General features: G+C 44.7%; 1 protein-coding gene across 1 annotated transcript in view; it reads left to right on the forward strand.

Moving 5' to 3' along the window:
- Positions 1-4,620, forward strand: part of NUBPL (NUBP iron-sulfur cluster assembly factor, mitochondrial) — a 329,067-nt gene extending 324,447 nt beyond the window's left edge. The window contains exon 14 of the mRNA XM_089907582.1: positions 1,140-4,620. Coding sequence (XP_089763708.1) covers positions 1,140-1,284 — 145 coding nt within the window. The 3' untranslated portion in view covers positions 1,285-4,620. The remainder of the gene's footprint in view (positions 1-1,139) is intronic.
- Positions 4,621-12,107: the final 7,487 nt, after the last annotated feature.

Raw genomic sequence — 12,107 nt, forward strand, 5'->3', positions numbered from 1 at the left:
CTGGGCCTCTCTTGACCATCATCCACTCTCCTCTTGGGGGACTGTGGGAAAAGCTGTCCCCTTTCCACATTGTCATTTTAACCTCAGAAAATCTAAGGTGCATCTCCCTGTTTCGTTACAGCAGCTGACCTATCATGGAAGAGGCCTTCAAGGTTTAGGCATGTACAGTTCAGCCCCTTTCTCACTCCATTTTAAACACTGTTTTCTTCCGTACAGTAAGGCTGCCTTACTCACCTGCTTACCAGCTCTGGGGGAATGGCTGGTAATCTTGAATCCCTTACCCTTAGACAATGGGGTTCAACCATGGCTGCACATTGGAATCAAGGCTGGGGGAATTCAAAAAACTGGTGCCTGAGCCCCACCCCTAGAGATTCTGATTTACTTGACATTGGATGTGATCCGGGCATTGGAAATTTTAAATCCTCCCCAGGTGATTTTAATATGTTGCCGAGTTTCAGAAACACTACCCTAAGACCTGCAAGTATTAGCATGCATCAGAATAACGTGGAGGGGGGTTTGTTAAAAATCAGGTTGCTAGATCCCATCCCCACAGTTTCTGAATCAGTTTCTGGATTGTGCCTGATAGTTTGCATTTCTAACAAGTTCCCAGGTGAAGCGATGCTGCTAGTTCAAGGACCGCATTTTGAGAACCACTATCCTAAAAGAAAGCAAGCCAGGGAGATGGGCTGGGAGGGAAATGTGAGTGAATGCACAAAGATCCAGCTCTTTCTTATTCTCACACTCTGCTGTTGGCTTCAGAGGCGGGAAACCATAGCTGCTGCTGTGCAGAAAACCCATGTGGGGTTGAGCTGAGTCCAGAAAGCCAGGGTCTCGGTTGGATAAAGCATGGACCTGCAACAGAGAGTCTGGAGGTCTGGATCAGCTCTGTCCAATGAGAATATCGTGCAAGCCACAAATGTGAGTCACATACATACTTTCATATTTTCTACCCACATTAAAAAGTTAGATATGAATTTTAACTGTGTATTTAACCTAATTATCCAAAATCTTATCATTTTGACATGTCATCAACATAATTATTAGTGAGATAATTTACATTCTTTTTTTCACGCCAAGTCTTTGGAACCAGGTATGTGTTTTACAGGAGCACATCGCAGTTCGAACTAGCCACCTTTCAGTGGCCACATGTGGACAGTGCAGGTCTGGATACACCAAGTACTGGGGCCATCAGCTTCTGAAGAAGGGCTGATGCATGGGGGTCAGCAGGCGGACCCCTCCTTCCCACCCCTCCTAGAGCCCCTGGAATCTGTCCTCCGCATCTGAGAATCTTCCTGTGTTCACCATCAGTGCTTCTGGAGAGTGTGAGAGGTGAAGAGGGCCACATCTGGTTTGCAGGGCTTGTTTCTTCATGTCTGTGTGTCTGAGGTCAGACTCTAAGAGGCTTTCACAGCCATCTCTCCCCGTTTCCAGACTTAAGCATCGACAGATACGAGCAGAGCCCCTGGGTGTTGGTGGGAGAAGCTGAGGCTTTGGTTAGGAAGAAATGGGTGTCTGAATTAGACTGAGGAAGAGAGCGAAGGGAGAGCTGTGGTTGGCCTGAACAGCCATGAGTGTTCGTTTGAATGCTGCAAGTAGGCATGAGCTGACACTTCCAGTGCTTTCACTGGCCAGGGAGTCCAGAGCACTGTGGGTTTTTACAGCACTGGGTCGACAGCCATTGTGCTCTTCCCATGGCATGCCGCCCTCTGTCCAGTTGCAGTCATTAACCATGCTGGTACTGAGTGCCTACCGCATGTGCCAGTATACCAGGAAGCCAGTAGACTGTAGTTATTGGGATCACATGCTTTGGAGTCAGGCAGGCCTGAGTTCGAATCCCCACTTTTGCAGTATGATCTTAGGAAGTTTTTTAAACTCTAAACCATAGTTTCTTCATTTGCAAAATGGGGATAATAACACCTATACCTGAGAAATCTTGTGAGGATAAAGTGAGGTGATATATGTCATTTCTGAGCTCAGATCCCAGCTCACAGGCACTCAGTGAACGGCGGCGGCCGGGACGAGGTGAAGTGAGCGAGGTGCACCGTGTGGAGCTCTCATCACCATCACCATTGTTGCTCTTGAGTTATTACACCATAGTAGGTGCCCCAAGAATTACCAAGCTGCACAAGGCCTGGTCCTTTCTCACCAGGGGCAGAGGGTCCATAAGGGGAGAGAAGATGTACAGATGAGTCGAAGATGAGCTGGGTGTGATGAGTGCCTTGAGAGAGGAAGGAGGAATCACTTCCACCCAAGGGATTTAGAGACTGTGCCCTTGAAGAATGGACGAGAAGTCTACTGGCAGAGATTGAGGGGGAGGACAGTTTATGGAGAGAATGGCTTGATCAAAAGCCCCAGAGGTGAAGGACTGTGCTCAGGGAGTACTGAATGGTTGTGACACTGGTGCACGGAGACAGCTAAAAGGGGTTTGTAAGAGGCTGCTTGCAGCCTATTTGTACGGGACTTATGTGCCAGGTTAAGGAGTTTGGACTGTGTTTGGTAAAAAATAGAAAGCCATAGACAGCAGCCCAGGAGGAAATGACAAAAGTAATCATGAATACTTTTTTCTTTTGAAACAGAGGGGTTTTGAGAGTCAGAGTTTACTGACACTGCCCCGTCAAAATTGAACACAAACTTTCATGCCTTGAGACACAGGTAACTTGTCAATCATGTTACCCATTACCACCCCTTCCCAATCCCACTCCCCAAAGGAACCCTTGTTACCAATGTGGCGGGTAGCCTTCCAGACTTTCCTCTGTACAAAGACAACATATTTTAACCAAAATTGGAGCATAGTGTACTTACTGTTCTGCCATTTACTTTTTTATTGTAACTAACTGCCCATTCCCCCTCCTCCAGCCTCTAGTAACCACCACTCTTCTTCCTATTTTTACAACTTTGGCCACTCTAGGTACCTCATATAGAAGGAATCATACATTATGTGTCCTTTTGTGACTGGCTTATCTCATTTAACATAATGTCTTCAAGGTTCCTCTATGTTATACTATAGAATGTGTCAGAATTTCCTTCCTTTTTAAGGCTGAATAATATCCCATTGCATGTATATACTACTTTTTGTTTGTCCATTCATCCATTATTGAACACTTGGGTTGATTTCATCTTCTGGCTCTTGTCTGCTATGGACTTTTAAAATAATATATTGTGGGCATGTTTCCCTGTGAGTTCCTGTAGAGCCAGCTCATTCTTCATGGCTGCCTAATATTCCATTGTATGGAAGTGACTAGTCTAGAATCACACAATCAGCTAGTGGTGTAGTGGGGATTTGAAAACAGTTCTTTTTGGCTCCAAAGGCTGAGCACTTTTCACCACTCCAGGAGACATGATGGATGTGTATGTTTTGAGCCACCGTGTGGCCTGCATGGTGTTAGGCAAGTATAAAATAATGTGATACAATTTGATTGAGTTCTGAGAGGCTTCTGACAAATGAAGTGATGGGAGTGGGTAGAGGCCAGATCTAGCCCTGAATTAGGAGTCTTCCCACGACAGAGTTATGGCCAATGACACTCAGATTGATTTTCTATTGCTAGAAGGAAGAGAAGGAAGTAAAAGTGATGAGAGAACATAAATAACTTTTAATAAAGCCAGGCAAGACTCTGTGTCTTCCCACGACACAATTATGACCAATTCTCGATGAACGCCGACTTGGGCCCCTCTCAGAGTGGCTCTGGAACAGTAACAAATAGTAGCACATTTAAGCCAGAAGGGGCCTTGCAGTTCATCTGGCCCAACCCTTTGTTCTAGGAGAGGAGGAAACTGGAGCCTGAGAGATGGGCCCCACTACATGCCTGCACCTCAAGTTTGTGGCTGCTGGCTAAGCAAAGTGGTAAGATGCTCCAGAGTGTGTCCTAGCCCAATTTTATTGACTCATACTCACCCTGTTGATGCTGGAAACTTGTGCATTATTTTTGTTGTTCATTTCTCCCATACACATGCAGCCTGCCAGGCTTTATTAAAAGTTATTTATGTTCTCTGATCACTTCTACTTCCTTCTCTTCCTTCCAGCAATGGAAAATCAATCCGAGTGTCATTAAGAGGATATTCCCTGAAGAAGATTGCTGGGGACAGTGGGTCTGTCACCCAACTTACTTCTTTTCACCGAGCAACTGGAATTTCTTCCACAGGGGATGATCCCCAGTGTTATTTCACTGTCTGAATTCAGGCAGGCCTCGCGCTGACTTACCAAGTTTTCATCCCATTGTCTCACTGTCACTGGCTGATCTGGTCTCTGCACTGATTAATTAGTTTCAAATCCCTTCATATTGGTCTAGTAAAATTGGCTGGTTTAATTCATGATGGGAAATCCTGAGAATGTTTCATTTCGACTCTGATGAGGGGCACCTTTTTATAATGTCCTGTTGGAGACATCCCTTGGGAGAGAGACATTGTCCTCCATACAATCTCCTGAATTACACAGCAGATGCCGAAACGGTGGTGAGACTCTCCCTGCTGCCAGGCCTGGGTGCTTTTACAACAAGCACTTCTGCCTGATAATGGGGCAGTTTATCGTGTCCTCTCACCACAAGCACCTTGGACCACCATCTTTCCTCTAGAGGTTGTCTGAGCTGCTTCTAAGCATCAACACCTAGCCTGTCCGGGCGGGGCCTGCTTGCTGTCCACCCCTGCCGTCCGGAGCCAGAACAGAGCCACGGTGGCTTCACCAGCCCCAGTGGCATGCTGCTTGATTTATAAGTACCTTCTTTTTTTCTACTGGCTGTGATTCCCCCCAGGAGAGGTTGGAGTAAAAGTCCCAAAGTTGAATATTTTCTGTTCTGTCACAAAGAGAAATGGATGAGCAGATATAAGTGGGCTTAAAGGGGAGAAGAGAATTCAGCTAAGAGCCAACCCCATCCTGGATGCAGGACTGATCCATGGCACTCAGCAAGATGCCTTCCGTGATGTGGTCACTCACTGGCTGGAATTAAATTCTAATAGCTGCTTTCACAATCAGCACCCACGAGGATGCAGGGAGCTTGTTTATTTAACACGATCAGACCACTGTGTCCAGCTAATCTCTACTTGCCTATCTCCCCTAAGATAGCTTTCACAAAGATGTGTAAGCACACTCTAATAATCTTCTTGAAGTCCCTTAAAACCCCCCTGCGAGGCCTGCCCCCACTGGCCAGGCAGTGGCTGAGTCGCCCCGTGGTGGGAGGGTTCTCATACATCTCTGTTAGGCAAGGCAAGAGCGGGGCAGCCCAGCCAGAAATGAGCTTCCCCCACAAAGCAGCCTCCCTGTGAGGCAGGGCCCTGGGAGCTGCTGTGCAAGCTGCAGCATTTGGCCCATTCATTTGTCTTCATTAATGTTGCTTATAGTGAGGCCTTTGTCACATATACGATTATGGGAGATTGACTCCTCCTGAATGTGTAAACACAGAGCACCAGTGAGAGGCTCCAGGCAGGCAGCAGCCTGAAAAGGAGCTTTTCTGCTGTTGGAGGGATGACATATGCTTTCGGTCCCTAGGGATGGGGGCCACACTGGAGGACCGGGTCTTAAATATCGGGGACTGGCTCTTGCTCCTCGGTCCTTGGCCCCGGGGGCCCACCTCTGCCCACCAGTCACCTCGCGTGACCTCATGTCCTTATCCATTCCTCCCTCCCCTCAGCCACATTCACCAAGTCCACTCAGGTTTCCGCCTTAACATCTCTTAACTCAATCCCTTCCTCTTTCCTCCTCCAGGGTCCTGTCCTCATCTAAGGCCACCATCATCTCATGGCTGGATTCCTGCGACAGCCTCTTAATCATACTGCCTACCTCTAATCTTGTACCACTCTCCTCCATTCTCACCCTGCTGCTGTCCTCATCTTTCTGAAATGCAAATCAGTTTGGGTCACTCTCCTTCTCTGGGAGAAGGCCAAACTGCTTCACCTGGTCTGCAAGGCTCTTCAGAACAAGGCCCCTGGAAACTTCCAGGCTTCAACCCCATCCCCTTTTTGGGCTATACTTTGTTCCAAGTTTCCAAAACAATTCTACCTTGAGCCTGATATCTTCGGGCTTTTACCTAAAGCAATTTTTTAGTTTTTCAAAAAAAATATTTTTATTAAGGTATAATTGACATATAACATTAGCTTCAGGTGTACAACCTAATGATTCAATATTTGTATACACTGTTAAATAATCACCACAGTATAAGTCTAGTTAAGATCTGTCACCATACAAAGTTACAAAAAAGTTTTTTCTTGCGGTGAGAACTTTGAAGATTTAGTCTCTTAGCAACCTTCAAATATGCAGTACAATATTATTGACTATAATCACCAGGCTGTACGTTACATCAACATGACTTACTTATTTTTAGCTTTTAATTCACTTACTCTGCCATTTCTCAGATTAAGCCAGGAGAACATGGGGAGGTGGATTAAATAAAATATCCAAATCACTGCTTTACTAAGTATCATTCTTCTCCAGGGATTGATGTTTCTGTTCTGAGCTGTCATACTCCGGCCACTTTAGGTGCAAGAAAGAGAACAGTCAAGTTACCAGAGGAAAAAAGGGGGAATTTATTAAAGGATATCCATGAGGGAACCCAGCGAAATCTGGCTTCGGGAAGGGTAGAAACAAGACAGCCCTATGGCCCTGCCAGTCTTTCCCTGTCTCTCTGTCTCTCTGTGTGTCTGTCTCTCTTTCTGTCTTTCTCATCAGCGTTACCTCTCTCCATTCTCTTTACTTTCTCTTGACCAGCTTCCTCTGCTTACTCATCTTGTACATAACCCAAAATGGCAGCTACATGCCAGGGTCTCCGTGGGCTTCCAACTTTAGCACCCACCACCCACTACAACTTCCTTTTGTTGGAGAGGGCACGGGCTGGTCCTGAGTCATCTCCCTGAGCCGGGCTGCAGCGGTCCTGGGTCCTGGTGGGCCTGGGGATTGGTTGTCCTTTGCTCAGAACTCTTTCCCGCAATTCTTCCCCATAGCTTTGACCCAGGGCAGGAGGTTACAAGGGTATCCTGCTTTCTCTGTCAGGGGCAGGGAGCAGAGGCAGATTATCAGTGGGAGGCTGTATTAATTTATTACCTTAACTGTATTACTAACAAAGTACCATAACAAAGTAATAAAGGAGGCTGTGTTAGTAACAAAGTACCACAAACTGGGTGGCTTAAACAATGGAAATCTGTTGTCTCAGTTCTGGAGGCTCGAAGTCTGAGATCAAGGAGTTGGTAGTGTTGGTTCCTTCTGTGAGGGAAGGATCTGTTCCATGCTATTCTCCTAGTTTCTGGTAGCCTTGAGCATCCCTGGCTTGTATATTGCATTCTCCCTGTGTCTTCACAGCATCTGCCTTCTGTACATGTCTGTCTCTGTGTCTTAAGTCTTCCCTTTTATAAGGACACGAGTCATATTGGATTAGGGTCCACCCTAATGACCTCATCTTAATTTGACCTTCTACAAAGACCCTATTTCCAAATAAGGTCACATTCACAGGTACTGGGGGTTAGGACTTCAGCATCTTTTGGGGGGCATAATTCAACCCATAACAGAGGCTAAGGTCAGGGCCAAGAAATATCTCTACTGTTCCTCTCATGGGTCCCCTCAGGAGCTCCCTGGTGAGCCCACTTTGCCAGTCTTCCAGATACAACTAGACACTGGAGTAGAGAGAGACATTAGGTGCAAATTGAGGCCCACGCTACAGACAGGAAAAGCCTTGTAAACCCCAAGTAAACACCTTCTACAGGTAAACAATGCCCCACTGAACCCTGGTCAGGAATATAGCTTTTTGGTTTTGTAAGACCTATAAGGAAAGATTATTTATAACCTGGATAGGTCAGTAGCTCTGATGGCAACTGTTAACCTGGCCAATAATAACTACAACAGTAATGCTAATACTGTATACCATGTGTGGGGCCTTAGAATTGTCAAAGTGTTTTCATATCCATTATTTTATTTGTTCCTCACAACAGCTGTGTGAAGTAGGAAGAAGCAGGTTTTCTTTTGTTTCATTTTATTTTACTTTTTTATTGAGGAATAATTGACATATAAAAGTATATTAGTTTCAGGTGTACAAGATGATTTGATATTTGTATATACTGTGAAATGATCACCACCATGGGTCTAGTTAACACCCATCACCATACTTAGTTACAAAAATGTTTTTCTTGTGATGAGAACTTTTAAGATCTACTCTCTTAGCAACTTTCAAATATGCAATACAGTATTATTAACTATGGTCTCCATGCTGTACGTCCCCGTGAATTATTTATTTTACAACCGTAGGTTGGTACTTTTTGACCCCTTTTACCCATTTTGCCCACCGCCAGCCTCTGTCTCTGGCAACCACCAATCTGTTCTCTGTATCTGTGAGCTTCTTTTTTTCTTAAAGATCATATGGTATTTATCTTTCTCTCCTGAATTCTTTAACTTAGCATAATGCCCCCAAAGTTCATCCATGTTGTTGCAAACGGCAAGATTTCATTCTTTTTATGGCTGAATAATATTCTGTTCTGAGTAAATCATATTGTATTTATCCATTTACCCACTGATGGACACTTAGGTTGTTTTCATATCTTGGCTATTGTGAATAATGCTTCAATGAACATGAGGTTGCATAAATCTTTTTGAGTTAATGTTTTCATTTTCTTCAGATAAATACCCAGGAATGGAAGCGCTGGATTTATATGGTAGTTCTATTTTTAATTTTTGAGGAATCTCCATACTGTTTTCCATAGTGGCTGCCCCAACTTACATTCCCACCAGCAGTGCACAAGAATTTCCTTTTCTCTACATCCTTGCCTACACTTGTTACCTTTTGTCTTTTTGATGATACCTGTTCTGACAGGTGTGAGGTGATAGCTCATTGTGGTTTTGATTTGCATTTCCCTGATTATTAGTGATGTTGAGCATCTTTTTACGTACCAGTGCAGATTTTGGTTATATTATTTCTTTGTGCCTCAGTTTCCTCCTCTGTGAAATGAAGATAGCAATAGCTGCTCAAAGGATCATTGCAAGAGTTAAGTGCATTAATAAATTTGAGCACTGGTACCCTGTAAACGTGATATAATGGATGATGTTTTCATCACCATCATTCATATCACAGTCAGAGAAAGGAGACATGGAGGGTAAGAGTCTCAGCTAAGACTCTCAAACCCACAACCAAGCCAGGGCTGTCCCTCACAGCTCAGGGGCAAGAGGATCAAATGGGTACCTCTGTTAACCCAGAAAGAAGATGCCCCTCCATTCCCACCACCTCTTTCCGTCATACCCTAGAGTTACTTTGCTAGAGGCTCATATAATGTCACTTCTTTAAACTATTTTCATTTATTTTATTTCCTGTCAGAGCTGTTTTGTTGTTACCAAAATTAAGAAAGCATAAAGAGAATATATTTTAGGTTAAAATAACATGCAACTCTTTAGTTATGCCTATAATATCCAAAGGGCATACAGTGCAATTTTTTGACGGAAAGAGAAAGGGGAAAGGAAACTCATACACCACATGTACGAACACACACACATATTAGAAGACATGTGGGATCTGGAAGATTGTACAAAATTTTTCTTTAGTTTCGGTCTAAAAACTGTCTAGCCCTTTCTGTCAAGCCCTCCTCTCTCATTTCCCTCCATCCACATCTCCGGGTCCCAACTGTTGGAGACTTGTTTTTCTCTCTCTCCCCTTTTTGCAGCCTCTTGGCTTCGTCCTGGGATGTCTTAAGTTGGGCTCCTCAGAGGCTGCTGCTGAGATAAGGATCATGTGAAAAAGATTTATTAGGAAGCATTCCCAGGAAAAATTGGCAGGGAGGTTGATCAGGAAGGGAGGTATAGGAAAATATCAAGCGAAGTCCCACAGAGCTGCTCTTGGAGAGAGAGGAGGTCATACTTCAGAGTTGTCTTCATCAGGAAGGGATGGGCAAGGCGCTGGAATATTTTCCACCTAATCAACAGTCATTGGTTGTTAAGTCCTACCCCTCCCCCTTTCCCTCCCCAGGACAGAAATTCCCCATCACTTCCAGCTGTCTGTGTGCAGGCCTGAGGGTGGGCCTTTACATGAGAAGCAGGTGCTGGCTGTTGGGAATGAAGGCACAGATGAAGCTGGTGTGTATGAAGGTGATAGAGAGATCTGAGGGGAAAGGGGGCAGCTCCATTGGGCAGTTCCTGCCTCCATCCTGTAAGAGGCTGCATGAAGTCCCTCCTGAGCCGCGCTGAGGCAGCTTTAAATCCTTGAGTGGAAAGTCTGCAAAACGATCACCTTTCTGTTGCTTGTGTGCACTGACTCTTTGGACAAAGCTTTGATGTTTCATGCTACACAGGGTATGGTTTTTTATTTATTTTACTAAACTCAGTGAAGGGAAAGAAATGCCATGAGTGAAGGTGGGAGAAAATCCCACCAGTCCACAAACATGTTTTAGTTCCATGTTACTGATTTTTAAACGAAAATAAGAGACCTCGTGGCCCTGAGGTCTCAGCTGTCCTTGGACATGTTCCTGATTCAATGTCAGGTGCCCCCTGTAATCGAAGACTCACTCCACATCTTTTTTTTTTCTTTGTCTTCCTCACTCTTCCCTTTCTGTCCAAAATTGGGCTTGGTTTCTTTATTTCCTTCTCCTTTTTTTCTTCTTTGAAAGCTATAGCTTTGCTAGTAAGGGGGGAGATGCTGAGAAAGGTGGGTTGAACCCCCAGCCTAGATCCTTTTCGGAATCAGAGTTTTGAGGTGAGAGGAGAGTTGTGAGGTAACCCTCCATGTCACGGATGAAAGGAAACAGGGAGGAACTTAAGAGAGCGTGCTGTCCGAACTCCACGTGTCAGAGGTAATTTCAGAAAAGACATTCTCCCTAATGAGGGAAGCTGGGTTTCTGGCCTACAGGTGGAGGGTGAGGTGCTTGGCTGGGGCAGGGGGAGTGGGGGCTGCTGGCAGCTGGTGCCTGAGGCAGGGAACTGGGCCACTCACCTCCAGTGCCTCTTGGCAGAAAGGCAAGGTACTTCCTAATGGAGACTGATGAAGCCGGAACTCTGAGAGATAATGAACTGAAACAGTATTCCTCGCTGAAATGAAAGTCAGGGCTGGCGATAATAAATGCAGCTGTCTCTATTGAGCCTAGAAGCTGCACTCTGCGTGGAACTATGTGAAATGAGGCCTTCCTTGTAGAACAACAGATTGTGAGGGGCGGACTCTATGTTTAAATTGCTGTTAAACTGAGCTAAGCGAAGTCAAGCCATAGCCTTCCAACTCAACAGATTTGTCCTGCAAGCAAGGTGCTTGGAAATGTCTAAGAGGCCTGAAGCCTTCTCAAATCTCCTGGCAACCTTTGAAAGGAAACAGTTGTAAAATTCCTCCTGCCAGGTAGGATCTTAAGCATCTCAAGGGCAACCTGCAACTATTGTCCAAGGTTGTTTCTCTGAATGGAGGGACATCCTCAAGTCGGAAATTTGTGATATTATGGGTAAACAAAAGAAGACAGAACCCTCAGCTGCAAGAACTTTGGAAGTCTAGAGAGACATTTTTCTGGGCTGGGAAGTATCAACAAAATATCCCAGACTTTAGGACACAGTAAAGAAGGAACTGAAGGAATGTTTGTTCCATAACAAGGTCGGATAACAAGTCTACTGATCCTGAACTCCCAGTGTGACTCCCAACATCACTAGCTTTTCTACTGTGCTGAATGGAAAGAGTTGGGCCTGGATCAGAGAGATGTGCTCTTGAGGTAGGATATTTCATTGATTTTTACACTGATATTTATCTGTATAACACTTGATATTTGCATTGTCGTTCACTAAGTTTTTAACTCCTGCCCTATGTGACTGCCAATAGTATGTAGTCTGTACTTCAGGAAATTTTGTGTAGGTTGGATTTTTTAAATCAATCATAATTTTGATGGTTTAAGGCTATAATAACACCATACATCTCTAAATCACTTCTACAGTTTACAGAGCATTTTAGTATATTTGGTATCAACTGCCACAACATCTTTGTGAGGAAGTGTTGTCATCTCCATTTTCCAGATGCAGGAACTAAGATTCATGAGGGTGCAGGGGCACACTCAACCTTCCAGGGCTTCCTGGCTTGTGTTCAGAAGTCAGTTCTCCTTACTGCAAATCTTATATTCTTTTTTAAAATTCAGTACTCATTAATTAAATTAACTCCCTTGTAGAATAAGTGCTCATTATGCCA

Source organism: Delphinapterus leucas, chromosome 2 (assembly GCF_059928025.1).
Source record: "Delphinapterus leucas isolate spDelLeu-1000000601 "Yukka" chromosome 2, BTC_Dleu_Yukka2, whole genome shotgun sequence".
Taxonomy (NCBI): domain Eukaryota; kingdom Metazoa; phylum Chordata; class Mammalia; order Artiodactyla; family Monodontidae; genus Delphinapterus; species Delphinapterus leucas.